This window comes from Rattus norvegicus, chromosome X (genome assembly GCF_021556685.1).
Source record: "Rattus norvegicus strain SHRSP/BbbUtx chromosome X, alternate assembly SHRSP_T2T, whole genome shotgun sequence".
In the NCBI taxonomy this organism is placed as follows: domain Eukaryota; kingdom Metazoa; phylum Chordata; class Mammalia; order Rodentia; family Muridae; genus Rattus; species Rattus norvegicus.
Genome location: NC_141554.1, coordinates 130217379 through 130236943, shown reverse-complemented (window position 1 = coordinate 130236943; position 19565 = coordinate 130217379). Strand labels below are relative to the sequence as shown.

At 38.3% G+C, this 19565-nt stretch overlaps 1 protein-coding gene and 1 non-coding gene across 3 annotated transcripts in view; both read left to right on the top strand.

The window, feature by feature from the left end:
* The window catches only part of Tenm1 (teneurin transmembrane protein 1), an 889292-nt gene that overhangs the window by 728945 nt on the left and 140782 nt on the right, over window positions 1-19565 (top strand). For both annotated transcript variants that reach the window (XM_087599322.1, NM_001446957.1), the window contains 2 exon segments: window positions 6951-7212; window positions 9698-9965. In XM_087599322.1, coding sequence (XP_087455448.1) covers window positions 6951-7212; window positions 9698-9965 — 530 coding nt within the window.
* On the top strand, window positions 16444-16575 carry LOC120099499 (small nucleolar RNA SNORA17). Its single transcript, XR_015647236.1, has one exon. It is a non-coding gene; the product is annotated as a small nucleolar RNA SNORA17 (small nucleolar RNA).

Here is a 19565-nt window from a genome sequence, read left to right as displayed (position 1 = left end):
TGAAAATGTGCTTTCCCTGCTATTTGAAATGTAGCTCAGGGATAGAAGTGTGGGTTGGCATGCACAGGGCCTGGGTTGGATCCCTAGCATCACAAAAATAAAGTCCCCCCCCCCCCAAGTTACCTATTTCCTTAGTGATTGCAATTGATCGACGGGCATGGCCAGCCCATGTAACTATCCTAAGTTAATACCAAGTATCCACAACCACACGATGCTTTCTCAAGTTTCTCTAAGACCTGGGAAACATGACCTCAGAGATAAGCCCTTCCAGTCTAAAAAAGGATTGCTCCTAAAAACATTTTTCTTGCTGTCATTTAGATAGACACTTGTTCAGAATCATTGAGTCAATAGACCCATGTGTCCACCTTGAAGGCAGTATTTATGACTCTCATGAACACTATAATAATAGCCTTAGGGTGCCCTAGTCTCCAGGTAGCTACCCTTAAAGTGACGTACTCATAACAAACCACTTCAGTGCTCAAAAAAGACCTGTTGGCGCAGAGCTTTATCACAGTGTGAGAGACTATCTTATTTCAAGAACCTACAATCAAACCTTATTAGTCCTACCCACTTCAGAAATGCTAATTGTTCAACTTGAGCTGTGCTAAATTTATTTTTTCAACTGCCTGTCAAAAAAACGTGTGTAAAAATTAAAGACTATAGAGAGGAGGTCTTTAACACACTTAAGACAAGAAACTGTTTTTAGAGAGTTTAGAAATTTATTTGTATGTAAATTATATTCCTAACCGGCTATCTTATTATAACAAGTTTCACAAAGATGTTAGGGAAACAATATTTCCTGTCAAATATAGCAGAATTAGAACTCTGTTGATTAAAGTAGACCTTTCTCTCAGTTGGATTAAATGACAGAATTTTAGAAGCTCACTCACCAATAACTGATACACAAAAGAACTTTCTGCCTTGCCAGTTATCTTGAACCACATATATTAAGTGAGAAAACAATTATTTCTTTGACTTCTTATGACCTATTACAGAGGTATAATGAGGCCTTCCTTTGGGTCAATGCATCAATTTATCTTCATAAAAGAACCTAAAATAATTTTACTGTCTAAAAGCTCTAGAAGTTTCTTTTTCCAGATTAGAGAAAATATTTTACAGAATAATTTTGTTGCAATTTTTGTACTTTGTATTTTAAATGCCAAGACTCTCCCCTAAGGAGCGTTCTGTAAAAAGAATCAGGTTTGTGTAAATGGGTAATACTGGCCAAGAGTACTCTCTAGCAGTGATATTCTTTGCAGGATCCATAAAGAGTATATACATTCAAAATGTATGCCCTAAATGCCACAGACTCTCCCTCTAGCATTTCTCAGACATAAAGTGACCATGACAAGGTTTTTCTATTTTTTTTCTTTCTTTTTTTCTTTGCTTCTTTTTTTCCCCTTTATTGGATTTTTATTTACATTTTAAATGTTATTCCCTTTCCTGGTTTCCCCTCCATAAACCTGCTATCCCTCCCACCTCCCACCCCCGCTTCTAGGAGCATGCTCCCTCACCTACCCATCAACTCCCTGTCACCTCCCTGCCCTGACACTCCCCTGCACTGGAGTGCCATTTTCTGTATCCATTCCCCTGTTGAAGGACATCTGGGTTCTTGACAGCCTCCGGATATTATAAATAAGGCTGCATGAAAATAGTGGAGCTTGTGTCCTTGTTATGTGTTGGAGCATCTTTTGGGTGTATGCCCAGGAGTGGTATAGCTGGATCCTCAGGTAGTTCAATGTCCAACTATCTGACAAACTGCGAAACTGATTTCCAGAGTGGTTATACCAGCTTGCAATCCCACCAACAATGGAGGAGTGTTTTTCTTTCTCCACATCCTTGCCAGCATTTGCTGTCACCTGAGTTTTTGAACTTAGTCATTCTGACTGGTATGAAGTAGAATCTCAGGGGTGTTTTGATTTGCATTTCCCTAATGACTAAGGATGTTGAGCATTTCTTTAGGTGCTTCTCAGCCATTTGATATTCCTCAGTTAAGAATTCTTTGTTTAGCTCTGTACCCCATTTTTAACAGGGTTATTTGATTCTCTGGATTCTAACTTTTATCATGAAGGAGTGTTGAATTTTGTCAAATGCTTCTCAGCATCTAATGAGATGGTCATGTGTTTTTTTTCCTTTGAGTTTGTTATTTATATAGTGGATTACTTTGATGGATTTCCATATATTAAACCATCCCTGCATCCCTGGGATGAAGCTTACTTGATTGTAGTGAATGATTGTAATCAAGGGTTCTTATATTCGGTTTGTGAGAATTTTATTGTGTATTTTTCCATTGATATTCATAAGGGAAATTGGTCTGAAGTTCTCTTTTTTTGTAGGGTCTTTGTGTGGCTTAGGCGTAAGTGTAATTGTGACTTCATAGAACCAAATGGGTAGTGTTGTTTCTGTTTCTATTTTGTGGAATAGTTTGAAGATTATTGGTTTTATGTCTTCTTTGAATATCTGATATAATTCTGCACCAAAACCATCTGGTCGTGGGCTTTTTTGGTTGGGAGACTTTTAATGGCTGCTTCTATTTCTTTAGGGGTTATGAGATTACTCAGATAGTTTATCTGATCTTGATTTAACTTTGTTACCTGGTATCTTTCTAGAAAACTGTCCATTTAGTCCAGATTTTTATGTTTTGTTGAGTTTTTGTTGACTTTTGTAGTAGGATCTGATGATTTTTTTTTAATTTCCTCAGTTTCTTTTCTCAGATTTCCTTTCTGATTTTGAATTGCTCCTGTCTAAAGGAAATATAGAGACTAAGTCTGGAGGACTTAGACTGAAGGAAAGTCTATGCAGAGACGGCCACACCCAGGGGTCCATCCCATAAACAGACACCAAATCCAAAAACTATTGTTGATGCCAAGAAATACTTGCTCACAGGAGCCTGATATAGCTGACCCCTGAGAGGCTATGCCAGAGTATGACAAATACAGAGGTAGATGCTTGCATCCAATCATTGGACTGAGAACAAGAACCTCAAAGGTAGAGTTAAAGGAAGGACTGAGGTAGCTGAAGGGGTTTGCAACCCAATAGGAAAAATAACAAAATCAACCAACCAGACACCCCCAGAGCTCCCAGGGACTAAACCACCACCCAAAGAGTAAACGTGGAGGAACCCATTACTCTAGCTGCATATGAAGCAGAGGATGGCCTTATTGGGCATCAATGGGAAGAGAGGCCCTTGGTCTTTTGAAAGTTGATTCCCCAGTGTAGGAAATACCTGGGTAGTGAGGTGTGTGTATAGGTAGGTGGGCGACTGCCCTTATAGAAGCAGTGGGAGGGGGATAAGATAAAGGGGTTTGTGGAGGGGAAATCAAGAAAAGGAATAACATTTGAAATGTAAATTAAAAAAACATCCAAGAAGAAAAGAAAGGCAAGAAGAGTAGAATAAAACTCAAGTCTAAAGGATAATACACAAACATGTATTAGAGTTGCCTCTATGCCAAATATGTTTTCATTAACATCATCATGTTCATCTTCTCAACAACCCTATGGGGTCACCATTGTTTATACCTTCCCCTTTTGGCAGAGGACAAAGTTTACTGAGATTAACACAGATGATGGGGCCAGAGTCTAAGATTTTAAATCAAGTAATCTTGCTCTTTTCTTCTATGGTTTTCCACTTTCAATTTAGACACATAACTCAGTCAGTACAGGGTTGAAAGAAATTTTACAAGTACTTCAACTAACAGCAAGAAAAATATGTGAAATGCTGATGATATTCTTAGAAGAATCCTGGAAAACAGTAGGTATTTCAGGAACTTTCTTTTCAAGATTGAAACATGAGGAGAGTTCCCTCTAATTCACTCCAATTGATGGATATCATAAGACATCTTAGAGATTTCAATAATTTCCATCTATAAGCAGGACTGGTTCTCCATCTTATACTTGCTACCATATAGCATAAAACATATGCTTCCTGATCTCTGTAAATGGAAGGGATTTGTGAGAGGAAAAATGTCAAAGATTAAATCACGCACAGGTCACTGTGTTTGGCGTTGTAATGGTTGACATGAATTTAAGGCATAGATCCACCTCCTACTTCCATGTCAAGAAATAACCCCAGAAATATTTATTATGTATAACCAGGTGGAAAGGAGAGAAACATGGAAGTCAATGTTTTCTAAGAAGATAGAAAAACTAGAACATTTACATGTAAAGTGTAGATATTCAGAGGGCAATATCTATCCCCAATCATATATGTGTGTATGTGTATGTGTGTATGTATGTTTGTGTGTGTTTGTATACATATATCCCCATTCATATTTATATATATGTGTGTGTGTGTGTGTGTGTATCTTTGTCTTATTTACAGCAGTAATGTTTTCATTCATAGCAGTAGCTGTAGATATATATATATATATATATATATCATATAGGATTCTTTATTAATGATATATAACTACAGTTCACGAGACACACACAAACACACACACACATATATATAGATATGTATGTATATATATATATGTATATATGTATGTATGAAAGAGAGAGATTTATTTCAAGGATTTGACTTATGCATTGTAGAGCCTGCTCATCTGATATCTATATCCATATATTGAAAATTCAGGAACAATTTGTAGAGGTTATGAGCAAGATTTTCTATTTCCTCTGATAAAATTTTTTGTTCTTAATTCTATCAAATGGTTGGTGAGGACCCACTCCCACCATCTAGGAAATCTCCATTATTACTTAATGTCAACTGATTGAGGAACTTAATCCTATCTGCTAAATATCTCCACACCAATATCTAAGATTTGTTTTTGTGTTGAGTAACCAAATTGCATAACTTAGCCAAATTGAAACATAACATGAACTACCATAAGAAACTTAGAGAAGTTTCAAGAACTCAGAACTCAGTAACTCTTCATGAAGTAATCAAAAGCTGGCCTACAATATCTTCTTTGCAATGAAGAGAAATATATAGAAACTTTAGTAGGCAAATGTATCTAAGTTGAGAACAAAGTTACCATGTGCTGATTCCCAACTATATACTTGCCCTTCTTTATAGAAGTAGCTGTAAATATATCATATTGGATCCCTAATTAATAATATCTAACTATAGTTCATAGAGATTTACACATGAGATTCAAACTCAAGTGAATCAACACACTCTTCCCAAAAAAAAGATGACTGCCCTGTCTTCTTAACCTTTATAGAAAGGGAATAATACCTAGAAATTAGTTATTATTTGGATAATTTATTTTCCTTTTGTGTCTTTATGTCGGTTGTTATTGTTTGTTTTTCTAATAAATAAGCACTCATGAATTACAAAGTTAAGGCTTTCTGTTTGTACAATGCAAGCACATTTGACCAAGGCCATGAAGTAAAATCTATGTTAAAGTTGATGTAAAGGAAAGATTGTTTGACAAACAGTATTGGACATTTCCCTGACACTGTCTTCAATGACTCCTATTATCATGAATTCAGCCTCTCGTTCTAAAGCATAAGCTGTTTGGTTTTACTTTTTAATTCAAACCAATATTATTTCCTAACTCAGTTATTAAAATGCTCCTTTTGAAATACATCTTAGTATTACTGCTACTTCACTAAAAAGGCACAAATAAATATATGGTGCTAACCATCCTTTGTTACTATCCATTATCTTTCCCTGGAAAATTTTTTTCAACAAGAGATGAATGGTAATACTTGATTGAGCCTAATAAATGTCACATAAAGTGAGTGGTAAGATATCCATAATTAAGTCAATTTCCCTATCAGGCTTTCAGGCATCAAAGAAGAGCTTGACGGAAAGACCTTTTCTAATGCAGGGAAATGCTTATATTGTTCTCATATGAACTTGCATTGTTTTGATAATGAAGGAGCATCATATTGTCGTTTATGCATTTTTAAGGTGCAATGATAATGATTTATTATTTTGTTACTTTTTATTAAATTTCATCTTGTTGGGTGCTTTTCAAGTGCATTACCTCAAAGACATCGTTTTACTTTAAAAAGAAGTGAGGTGGAGCCATCAGTGCAGAATGAAATGAAGCTGAGGCTTTTATGCTCCCATACAATAGTCTTGTCAGAGACCACTTCTATAGAGGGACATAGTTGGCTTACAAAAGAGATGGTCTTCTTTTGTCAGAGACACTAGAGAGCTGGAGGCAGACATAAGAATGGTGAGTTACTGATTTTCTTACAATAGGAAGCCAAAGTCAGAAATCCTAAATATGGAATTCAGACATAATTGGGAGCTGAAGATGGTGGGTAGATGCAGGTTTATGCATGGTTTAGTTCAATCAAATTTCTCTGAAGGCTTTTCCTGTCCTGGTATTTTTCTCTCAAAGTTATCTCAGAGACACTGACTGATTTCTGATACTTTATTTGTGGCCCTGAACAAGACATTTAACCTTTGGCTCTTTCCATATAAATAGAGACATATAGATATAGATCAATAGATAGATTGATAGATATAGATAGGTGGATAGATAGGTAGGTAGGTAGGTAGGTAGGTAGAAAATATATGTAAATATACATACCATATATCTACTTATAGAATTTTTCAGAATGAAAATGCATATTTAAAATACTACAAAATATTAACTACTCAAACAAGGAAAGCAATAATGCCAAATTTGATTTTACAAAAATATGCATGCACTAATTTTGTTTAAGACAATGTTAGAACTGATGTCTATTCTGATGAACATCAAACACTGGTACAAAATTCCATATCAAAAGTCTACTGAATGATAAAAAAGAAATCATCCATGAAATGAATACCAAGTGAGTGGAGGTTTTTAAAACAGAAAACAAAAGTGGATACAATTTCCCAAAATTAAGAAAGAATAGTATAATTAACCTATATTTATTTTAAATAGTAAACTTTATTTTAACTGCTCATATCATTCAGGGTGCTTCTCTTCTCCCCTTGCCCCTTCATCCATCTTCTCTTCTTCATCCTTCTCTTCTTCCTGTTTTTTTTTCCCTTTTAGCTTTGACCTCGTAGCCATTGGTGGTATCTCTGTAGTCTTAATCTTTGAACGATCACCTTTCCTGTCTGAAAAGAGAACGCTCTGGTTGCCCTGGAATCAGTTTATTGTGGTGGAGAAAGTGATCATGCAGAGAATTGTAGCAGACCCACCATCCTGTGATATTTCCAACTTCATCAGCCCAAATCCTATTGTACTTCCTTCACCACTCACCTCATTTGGAGGATCCTGTCCAGAAAGGGGAACTATTGTCCCTGAGCTGCAGGTGAGTATATTGGGCTTCGCGTTTGTGAAGTTATAGTCATTAAGAAGTTTGACAGTGTGTCTTGGTTAATTTTTTTTCTATCATTCCTGTTGCCTTTATATTATGAGTCCCTTTGTTTTCCAGAAGAAACATTTTGAATGACTAAGATATACGGGCATTATTTGTGGCCAGGAAATAGCAAGGTAAACTAGCTCTCAAGAGAAATGTTCAACTTTCACCAAATTAACATGGTGCCCTAAAAAGTTATGGTGAGCTGGCTTAATGGAGATAACAGCATAATCAATGAGCTTGGACTATTTCTGTTCTGAAATTGAAGCTGCTTAAGATCTATTTTTCTGCTATCGTGTAGGTTGTATTTACTGTCATTGTTCTTAGAAGTCATGAAAGTTCTTTTTGTTTAGCTGTATCTAATAAGCTAGTTTTCAAGACTGGAAAAGGGATGCCTTACACAATGATGTTTTTCAGTATTTGAGCTTTCATAGTTAAGATCTTAATAGTTTAGCATTCCTGAGAATTATTCTTTACTGAACATTCATTTTTAAACCACTCTGACAGCCATAATACGAACCATTCATAGACAACATTATAGAAATGTTTTAATGATATTTAAAAGTAAATGCCACATAAATGGCTTACAGATCTAAAAATCAACAAGCATATACTCAAAGAGCTTAATGAATATTCAAAGACTGAATTGACTTTACTGCTATCACAACAGCCCCCAAAGCTCTCTGTACTCCCGCTGAGGAACAATTCACATCAAAATAACCCTCTCTGGAAAAAGCCATGCAGATTGTCAGTGGTCTTGGCTATTCCAACACTTTTCCTTAGGAAATAAAGAAAATGATGAAAAATTATATATATATATATATATATATATATATTCTTCCACAGATGTCATTAGCAAGTATAAGGCTTTGTTTAACACACAAGTTTTCAAACTTAGAAATATTTCTTTATAGAAATGAAATACTAAGGTAACAAATGTGTTATCATTGACTACAGTTAGGATCTGAAAAAGTAGCCAGTGGACAAATTTTAATATAAAACATATAGTGTAGGGGAGAAAATACTGGACAAAGAAGGTAGATGAGGGGCTGGAGTGACTCTGCAGTTAAGTACACTTGCTATTCTTCCTGAGCTTTCAAATTTGGTTCCCAGCACCCACATTTTGTAGCTTACAACTGCATATAACTCCAGCTTCATAGGATCAGATACCCTGTTCTGGCCTCCATGGGCACCTACACTCATACACAGACATGCGCAGACACATATCGTTAGAAATAAAACAATGTTTAAAGGCTATGCAAAAATCATTAGATCCTTGGAAGTAGCAAAACTACCCCAAATCTGGGAAGAAACTGTGATGCTTTGCATTTAAATATCAGCTCTTTGGACCACTTTGCATGCAAGTATGAAGAAGCTGAAGGAGAAAGGAGTAGTAATAAAACAGGACATGAAAATATTTTCACACTTCATGTCATGTTAAATATTCTGAATAAAATGGCCTCTTCAGCTATTTTACTCGGAAAAATAAAAATCCTGGAATACAAGATCAGTTTTAGTTACCAGTTTTTGACATTTAGCTCCATCTGTAGTAGTAAACAAATAAGTAATACCAATTAATTAACAAAGCCAAATGGCATTTTAACTCTGAAACCAATGTTTACTACAAGATTTACAGAGGAATTAGTGGGAATTATTTTCATTTTGGTCATTGGAGCCAAAATTGGAGAAAGTTATACCCAGACATTTCTACCTCCAGTCATAAAGAAAAATGTGAGAAAATTGTGATTAAAGTGTTGACCTCCAGATCATTCTAAGTTCCAAAGTAAACAAACTTGCTGACTTCAGTAAAGATTAATTCCAGAATCTTGTCATTAAATATCACTTTCTGCTTTCTGCTTGAAAATATCAATACCTGCTTACTGCAGTCCTTCCTCTTAGAAAGCCCAGCGTGAATAAGCAAAGGAATTGAGCTGTGTAACATAGCTCTGAGGAAGAGTATCTGTATGTATTTATAAGGAAGAAGACCCCTTAACAGAGCCTAAAGCGCTACATTGCCTGACATTCAGCACTGTTACCTTTCCCAGGTCTTGCTAAGCAATTTTTAGAATGCTGTTGAAAGAATAAAATTGTTCTTTACAATCATTCATGGCACCAGAGGATGAGAGCAATCTGTAGTGTTGGCTATATTTCTTGTTCTCATTCAGATCTTAATAGAACATTCAAAACTTTTGGTTGCCCAGACTCAAAACTCTGGGAACACGGGGCTTGACATCAGTAGATCCCAGTATTCACTATCTTTGATCTGTTTTCTCAAACAACAAAGTATGTGTTAGCTTCCTCCACCTGTGAGCACTGGAGGGCTAATTTGTATTGTTGTGTTTGTGTGTGTGTGTGTGTGTGTGTGTGTCTGTGTGTCTGTGTGTCTGTGTGTGTGTGTGTGTGTGTGTCATGTGTTTTGTATGTGTTTCAATCGTAGGTTGTACAGGAGGAAATCCCCATTCCATCCAGCTTCGTGAGGCTGAGTTACCTGAGCAGTAGAACACCTGGGTATAAAACTTTGCTGAGGATCCTTTTGACACACTCAACAATTCCTGTGGGCATGATTAAAGTACACCTCACAGTAGCTGTGGAAGGCAGACTCACACAGAAGTGGTTTCCTGCTGCAATTAATCTCGTCTATACATTTGCTTGGAACAAGACCGACATCTATGGACAGAAGGTTTGGGGCCTTGCAGAAGCTTTGGGTATGTTGAAGTATTTCTATCTATTTCTATTTAAATAGTACTATTATGCTTACAAAACAGAAAATACTAGATGTGTATCAATTTGAACTTGTAATATTTATTGATTTTTCTTCCAGTTAAGGAATATCAGGTTTTCTTTTTAAAGTAAACACATACTTTGGACCTGGTTAAAATTCTACTTTGATATATTTTTGCTTAAATATATTTTAGTTTTATGACAGTAGAATACCAATGGAATCAAATAATACCTAACTTGTAACTGTCTCCATAGCTGAGTGTTGCTTTCTTTTATTTCTTTTTTATATAATTTTATTTTTCTTGGATATTTTATGTATTTACATTTCAAATGTTATCCCCTTTCCCCTGTCCGATACTTCCTCCCTCCTCCCCTGATTCTATGAGGATGCTCCAGTTCCACCCACCAAATCCAACCTCAACACCCTAGCAATACCCTATATTGGGGAAACAAGCATTCACAGGACCAAGGGATTTTCCTCCCATTGATGGCTGGACAATGACATCCTCTGCTACATATGTGGCTGGAGTCATGTGTCCCTCCATGGGTACTCATTGCTTGGTGGTTTAGTCTCTAGGAGCCCTGGTGGGATTTGATTGGTTGATCTTGTTGGTCTTCCTATGGTGTTGCAGTCACCTTCAGTTCCTTCAGTTCTTTCTCTGATTCTTCCATTGGGGTCCCCTTGTTCAATGGTTAGCTATATCAATAGGTCATTTATATCAGTAGGGCACTGACAGGGCCTCTCAGGAGACACCTATATCTGGTTCCTATCAGCACACACTTCTTGGCATCAGCAATAGTGACAGGGTTTGCTGGCATATGGGATGGATCCACAGGTGAGGGAGTCTCTGGATGACCTTTCCCTCAGTCCCTGCTCCACTCCTTGTCCCTGTATTTCCTCCCGTGAGAATTTTGTTCTCCCTTCTAAGAAGGAATCAATCATCCACATTTAGGTTTTCCTCCTTCTTGGTCATCCTATGATCTGTGAATTTTTTCTTAAGTATTCCAAGTTTGGGCTAATATCCACTTATCAGTAAGTACATACCATTTCTGTTCTTTTGTGATTGGGTTACCTCACTCGGGATGATTATTTTCTAGTTCCATCCATTTGCCTAAAAATTTGATGTAGTCAGTGTTTTTAATAGCAGAGTAGTACTCCATTGTGTAGATGTACCACATTTTCTGTATTCATTCCTCTATTGAAGGACATCTGAGATATTTCCGGCTTCTGGCTATCATAAAGAAGGCTGTTATGAACATAATGGAATGTGTGTCCTTGTTATACGTTGAAGCATCTTTTGGATGTATTCCCAGGAGTAGTATAGCTGGGTCCTCAGGTAGTATCAATTTTCTGAGGAACCTCCTGACTGATTTCTACAGTGGTTGTACCACCTTGAAATCCCACCAAAAATGAAGGAATGTTCCTCTTTCTCCACATCCTTGCCAGCATCTACTGTCACCTGAGTGTTTGATCTTAGCCATTCTGACTGGTGTGAGGTGGAATCTTAGGGGTTGTTTTGATTTGCATTTCCCTGATGACTAAGGATGTTAAACATTTTTTAGGTGCTTCTCAGCCATTTGGTATTCCTCAGTTGAGAATTCTTTGTTTAACTCTGTAGCCCATTTTGTAATAGTATTATTTGATTCTCTGGAGTCTAACTTCTTGCATTCTTGGTATATATCAGATATTAGCCCTCTATCGGATGTAGGATTGGTAAAGACCTTTTTACAATCTGTTGGTTGCTGCTTTGTCCTATTGATAGGGTCCTTGGTCTCCCAATTTTACGAGGTCCCATTTGTTGATTATTGATCTTACAGTATAAGCCACTGGTGTTCTGTTCAGGAAAATTTCCCCAGTGCCCATGTGTTTGAGGATCTTCCCCACTTTTTCTTCTATTAGTTTGAATGTATCTGGTTTTATGTGGCGGTCCTTGATCCACTTGGACTTGAGCTTTGTGCAGAGCAATAAGAATGGATCAATTTGCATTCTTCTACATGCGGACCTCCACTTAAACCAGCACCATTTGTTGAAAATGCTGTCTTTTTTCCACTGGATGGTTTTAGCTCCTTTGTCAAAGATGAAGTGACCATAGGTGTGTGGGTTCATTTCTGTATCTTCAATTCTATTCCACTGATCTGCCTGCCTGTCTCTGTACCAATACCATGAGTTTTTATGATGACTGCTCTGTAGTACAGCTTGAGATCAGGGATGGTGATTCTCCCGAAGCTCTTTTGAGAATAGTTTTCACTATCCTGGCTTTTTTTGTTTTTACAAATGCATTTATAAATTGTTCTTTCTAACTCTATGAAGAATTGAGTTGGAATTTTTATGGGGATTGCATTGAATCTGTAGATCGCTTCTGGCAAAATGGCCATTTTTACTCTATTAATCCTTCCAATTCATGAGCATGGGAGATCTTTCCATCTTCTGAGATCTTCACTTTTTTCAAAAACTTGAAGTTCTTGTCATACAAATTTTTCACTTGCTTTGTTAGAGTCACACCAAGGTATTTTATATTATTTGTAGCTATTGTGAAGGGTGCCATTTCCCTAATTTCTTTCTCAGCATGTTTGTCTGTTGAGTAGAGGAAGGCTACTGATTTGTTTGAGTTAATTTTATATCCAGCCACTTTACTGAAGTTGTTTATCAGCTGTAGGAGTTCTCTGGTGGAATTTTTGGGGTCAGTTAAGTATACTATCATATCATTTGCAAAGAGTGATTTTTGACTTCTTCCTTTCTAATTTGTACCCCTTTTGTTTTGCTCTGCCTAGGACTTCAAGTACTATTTTGAATATTTAGGGAGAGAGTGGGCAGCCTTGTCTAGTCCCTGATTTTAGTGGGATCACTTCAAGTTTCTCTCCATTTAGTTTGATGTTGGCTGCTGGTTTGCTATATATTGTTTTGAATATGTTTAGGGATGACTCTTGAATTCCTGATCTTTCCAAGACGTTTAACATGAAGGGGTGTTGAATTTTGTAAAATGTTTTCTCAGCATCTAATGAAATGATCTTGTGGCTTTTCCTTGAGTTTGTTTATATAGTAAAATATGTTGGTGGATTTCCATATATTGAACCATCATTGCATCCCTGGAATGAAGCCTATGTAATCATGGTGAATGATCATTTTGATGCGTTCTTGGATTCAGTTTGAGAGAATTTTATTGAATATTTTTGCATCAATATTCATAAGGGAAATTGGCCTGAAGTTCTCTTTCTTTGTAGGGTCTTTGTGTGGTTTAGGTATAAGTGTAATTGTGGGTTCATCGAATGAATTGCATAGCGTTCCTTCTGTTTCTATTTTGTGGAATAGTTTGAAGAGTATTGGTATTATGTCTTCTTTGAAAGTCTGATAGAATTCTGCACTAAACCCATCTGGTCCTGTGACTTTTTTGGTTGGGAGACTTCTAATAACTGCTTCTATTTCTTTAGGGTTTATGGGATTGTTTAGACGGTTTATCGGATCCTAATTTAACTTTGGTACCTGGAAATTATCTAGAAATTTTTTCATTTCCTCCAGATTTTCTACTTCATTTGAGTATAGGCTTTTGTAGTAGGATCTGATGATTTTTTTTAATTTCCTCAGTTTCTGTTGTTATGTCTCCCTTTTCATTTCTGATTTTATTGATTTGGATACTGCCTCCATGCCCTCTGGTTAGGCTGGCTAAGGGTTTGTCTATCTTGTTGATTTTCTCAAAGATCCAGCTTCTGGTTTTGTTGATTCTTTGTATAGAACTTTTTGTTTCTACTTGGTTAATTTCAGCTGTGAGTTTGATTATTTCCTACTGTCTACTCCTCTTGGATATATTTGCTTCTTTTTGTTCTATTGCTTTCAGGTGTGCTGTCAAGCTGTTAGCGTATGCTCTCTCCAATTTCTCTTTGCAGGCACTCAGAGCTATGAGTTTTCCTCTTAGCATTGCTTTCATTGTGTCCCATAAGTTTGGGTATGTTGTGCCTTCATTTTCATTAAATTCTAAAAAGCCTTTAATTTCCTTCTTCATTTCTTCCTTGACCAAGTTGTCATTTAGTAGAGCGTTGTTCAGCTTACACATGTATGTGGGCTTTATGTTTTTGTTGTTATTGAAGACCAGACTTAGTCCATGTTGATAGTATAGAATGCACGGGATTATTTCAATCTCTGATGTTAGTTGGTCTTGCTGTCTCTGACTGAAGCTTGTCTCTCCTGTGGGCCTGTGGGTCTGTGAGCCTGTGATCTTTGGAGTGAAAGTGCTCCTGGCAGACTTGATCTCTGTTGACAGTTTTAGGTCTGAGAGCTGTGGAACAGCCCCTGCTCTGGGCACAGATGGAGACCTGAAAAGTCCTGTCCTAGGCCACCATGTGTCTCCCATGCCCTGTGTGCTCCCAGGGTGTCTCTTCTTGGACAGTCAATGGAGAGAAAATGGGGTCTCACCTGTGGGCTGAGGGCTTAGGAGGGAGAGTGCTCCTGGCAGACAAGCTCTCTGCAGGCAGGTTTTGTGTCTGAGGGCTGTGGAACAGTCCCAGCTCTGGTGCAGATGGAGACCAGAAGGGCTTCCTGTTGCTTTCTAACTGTAGACATTGGTGTGGTGTTCTGAAGAACTTATTTTTAATTTGACACTTAGATTGTCATTTAAATTTTAAAAACTACCAAATATGAACTTATAGGAATCTCTACTTGTTATCATTTTTGTCTAGGATGGTTAAACACCATTAACTTATTACTTCAGTATGTTAAATAAAATAACATCATCCAGATTTCCTATTCCTTTGATTGTCTATAATCTTAAGAGAGAATATTACCATATTGTCCAGAAACCCGAGGACAGATCAGAAGCTGATTCTCTGGGGGAGCTGCTTTCACATCTTTCCTTGGAATTGTTCACCATGCTAGGACTCCACATAACTAAGCAATATTTCTTAGACTATCGTGTATCAAATTCCTCTCCTATTCCAAAGGAAAATGAAAAATCTGGTGTCTTTTCTCTGCCTAGTTAAGATGGATATACTTGACTTACGACATAATCTATGCTGGACTTTATTAAAGTACAAGGATCATGGGCAGGTTTAAATGACTTCAGTCCCTTTCTCAGCAAGATTTCACTGCTTCCCCCAATAGGTACTGGGTCTTTTCGTATTAGTGAGCTTAGCTTAGATGTCAATGCTACTTTCCCTTTCTCTCGGGTCTTCATCTATCAATATGCTGGTTTACTTTTTCTAGTATTCAGATTGTTGTTGAAGGAATGTTATATCAGTAAGTCAATACTGAGTGTAGAAAAACCCTGTAACTCAGAACTATACCATGAGGCCAATTTACACTAAGGTAACTAGCCAGTCAACACTCACCCTCTCTTGAGTGTTACAGTTATGGTAAAGGTCTAGAGACTCCTCTCTAGGTTCAGATTGTTTTCCCGGTGGGTGAGCATCTGTCTCTCAGCTCTCTTTGATCCCTGTGTCATCATTCTCTCCCTTGCCTCTATAAGATGAAAAGGCACACTTCCCAGTGCTGCCCAGTGCTGCCCAGTGCTACCCAGTGCTACCCAGTGCTGCCCAGTGCTGCCCAGTGCTACCCAGTGCTGCCCAGTGCTGCCCAGTGCTGCCCAGTGCTACCCAGTGCTGCCCAGTGCTGCCCAGTGCTGCCCAGTGCTACCCAGTGCTGCCCAGTGCTGCCCAGTGCTACCCAGTGCTGCCCAGTGCTGCCCAGTGCTGCCCAGTGCTGCCCAGTGCTACCCAGTGCTGCCCAGTGCTGCCCAGTGCTGCCCAGTGCTACCCAGTGCTGCCCAGTGCTGCCCAGTGCTACCCAGTGCTGCCCAGTGCTGCCCAGTGCTGCCCAGTGCTACCCAGTGCTGCCCAGTGCTGCCCAGTGCTACCCAGTGCTGCCCAGTGCTGCCCAGTGCTACCCAGTGCTGCCCAGTGCTACCCAGTGCTGCCCAGTGCTGCCAGTCTGGCAGGTTCCTGCTCCTTGATTTACCTTTAGCTTTCATCATACATTCATTCAAATTCTTTGCAGTAGACACTGCCTGAATCTTTCTATGACCTTAATATATATATTCAAAGCCCTATAATCTCTGACCCCAGATTCTAGCCTAAAGTTCTTGATTTTCTGGGCAGAATAAACTAAAATTTCTTACACTTCCCCATAGGTCTTTAACTTCCAATTCTTTAGGTACCTCCTTAGACCTCGTTTTGGATTTAAAGATGAGTTTAGTTGTTGGTGTTACAATTGGTTATTATTTTCTTAAGCTGTAACATGTACAAATGTATCAACATGAAGAGCCAACTGCTGTAACCTCTATTATCTTTCCACAAGATTTATGTGCATGAAGCTGAACCTGATTTAATAATAAAGGAACAGACTTTTGGGGACATAATTTACATACCATAAAACCTTACCTACATGGAGTTCCTGGATAGATCAGTCAGCAGAGCACAGACTCTTAATCTCAGGGTCATAGGTTCAAGCCCAATTTGAGTGCATACTTATATTTTCCTGCCCCTAGAGGCTTTGCAAGTGTGGCTACCATGTCACATGTGTATCACTGGGTGACAAAGAAGAGAGAAGGTATGTTTATACTCACTGCGCTGCTCTAAGAACTTCTGAATGATTACCAGCCTAAAATTCCCTAAAACCTGGAGAGGATTACTAGTCCAGCACCAAGCAAGCCCAGATGGGCTCCCAGGAAGGAAAGCAAGTAAGATACTAGAAGAACCCTGCCTCAATTCTGAGGTAGACAGTAGGACTGACCCTGGATGCGGGGGCTGGGGGTGAGTTAAACCTAAAGGTCTGTTCATGGGAGAGCGACCCTGCCTCTTGTCTATTGTGTGGTGGCTTCAGCAAGGGGGAGATCCTTTCCCCTCCCTTTTCCCTCACCACTGGCAGTGGGTGAGAGATCTGGCCCCAATGGGGTCATAAGAACGGGAGAGCTGTCCCCGCCCCTCAACTGCTACAACACTTGGGCGAGCAGGCCCTGCACATCACCTGATCAGCACAGTAGAGCTGACCTTGAAGGACAAGAGTGCAAGTGAGCTGATCTCAAGGGTATAAGCCTGGGAGAGCTGTCCTCACACCTTGCCTGGCCAGTGTTGGCCCTGAATTAGAGGCTTGCAAGCTTGAGCTGGCCCCGAGGGTATCATTGTGGCTGAGCCAGATTTGCCTCTTATATGCTGGGAGTGGTGCAGTGAGGGACCACTCATCCCTCCCCATCTATGGCAGCTGAGAGAAGTGGCCCCAGGTTCATGAGAGTGGGAGAACTGGCCATGTACCTCATCAGCTGCAACACTTGGAAGAATGGGCTCTCTACCTCACCTGGGCAGCAGGCTAGCGCTGCCCAGGAACAGCTGGCTATGTTTGTAGGCATTGTTATTGAGTCAGCCCCAAGTGTGTGAGAGTTGGAGAGCTGCTGGCCTGACCAGATCAGAGACATCTCAGATCCAGATCCAGGATGTTGAATTGGCCCACCTCAAATCTATCTCATCGATGAACTTCTGGACTACATGAAGGAGCCAGTCCTACAGATATACAGAACTACAGAAACCCAAGAGGAGTTCCAGTTCAGTAAGGGTCCAGTATTGCAGAAGCAAGAGGCCTCATGCCAGATTAACAAGTCATTGCAATGAGCATTTGCTAGCAAAGAAGTGAGGACAAAAGGGTATATTGTGGGGCACACTGAGACATACTATAGTTTCCACAATGAAATTTTTTCTTTGTTGAGGAGGTGGTTGTAAGGGTAGGAAGCAGGTACAAGGGGAGGGAGGGATGAGTGGGATTGGGGTACATGATGGGAAATTCACAAAAAAAACCAATAAAAAGTTATTTTTCAAAAATCCCTACAGTTATAGTAAGCAATTAGCACAATTCAAAACGTTATGCAACAATCCTCAATATCTAAATTCAGAACACTTTGTCATTAACCCACATAGGCACTTCACACATATTAGCCATTACTCTTAACACCTCTCTCTCTCCTCTGGTCCTAGAATTCATTAATCTCCTTTCCATCTTCCAATAGTTCCTTAATTTTTATATTTCAACCCAAAAGCCTCTTGAGTGTGGCTTCTATCACTTGGCATAATGTTGCAAGTGTTCATTTATGTAATCTCATAGAGCTGTCCTTCCACTCTGTGACTGAACAATATTCTGTTACATGCACACACTATAAGTTTGCCCCTTTATCCACTCGAGGATATTAGCACTGTTTTCATTTTGTGTACATGTGTGTGCTGGTATACATGTGTACAAATGCATATGGAGGCCAGAGGTTAATGTTAAGTATCTTTAATCATTCACTGTCTCTTTTTTTAGTGATAGTATCTGTCATGTAACCTAGAACCCATTGATCTGGCTAGGCTGGCTGTCCTGGAAGCACCAAGGATACAGCACCAGGTTTTTATGTGGGGACAGAGGGTTGACCTCAGGTCCTCAAGTGTGCACAGTAAGCATTTTGCTGACAGAAGTATCACTCTAGCCTCTGACTGTTCCATTTCATCAGCTTCATTTTCTGCATGAATTGCATCTCTTCTTTATACATAGCTCCATAGCTGAATATTATAAACTCTTCCTTGTTGTTCTAATTAATCATCCTCAACGAGGGAACCACTAATACATTTATCTATAATTATGAAAACATGTAAACCATATATATAAGCAAACATTAATATGTGAACTCGAATTATTTTAAATGTTCACCTGCTTGTGTTATTATGACTATAAAATAACAGTAATTAAAATGCCATATGGAAGGTTGTGGAAGGAGGAAAACAAAGGGAGAGATAGCATAAATATAATCTGAAAAAAATTAAAGTAAAAGAATGTAAAAAATGTTATTGTTTTTCTGTAAGGCTAGCGATAATAATTAAAGCAAGACATAATGAAATCCCCTAGAAATGTCCAAAGTATAAAGAAAAACAAAGGGTTTTTTTTTATATATTTAAGGGTAAATTTTAGAGTAGAGAAAAAGATTGGCAAAGCTCCCAAATCAAAGGCCAAAATAATTGCACAAATAGTAGCTAAGCTGAAATATAGATTATTTGCCTTGTAGGAAAGGCCCCAGTTAGCCGTGATTTAAGGGCCTGGTGGCTAAAGAGACATTCTTTACTCCATATCCGTTACCTCTGTCTCCATACCTTTAGCTTGAAAAAGGAAACAGGTGATTGTTTTATTTTTAGTGCTCACCACATTTTAACACATTTTAAAGGGTTTGGTTTAGAAAAAGGTTAGTAAATAGGTAAAGAAAGCCATGTTTCTTTATTGAAGGAAACCCCTAGTTTGTGTTATACTTATACATTTAATCTGTAACATGTTAGCATATATGTATAACTTAAATAGATTCATGATTTAAACTACCCCATTATTTATGTTTACTTTTCCTTTTAATAAATTTAGTGTTTAATTAAAAACTAATTAGATTACTTTTCTTTCCCTCTTTCCTCCCTCTAGTCTCTACCAGCTACCTTCTCTCAAACCCCTTCTCTGCCCCCAACTCTCACATTCATGGCTTCATCTTTAATTACTGCTATGAAATCAAACAGTAAATACACATACATATGTGTGTATGTATGTACAAACAAATATGATTTGATAAGTCAATTTTCGTTGTTTGCTGCATGTATAT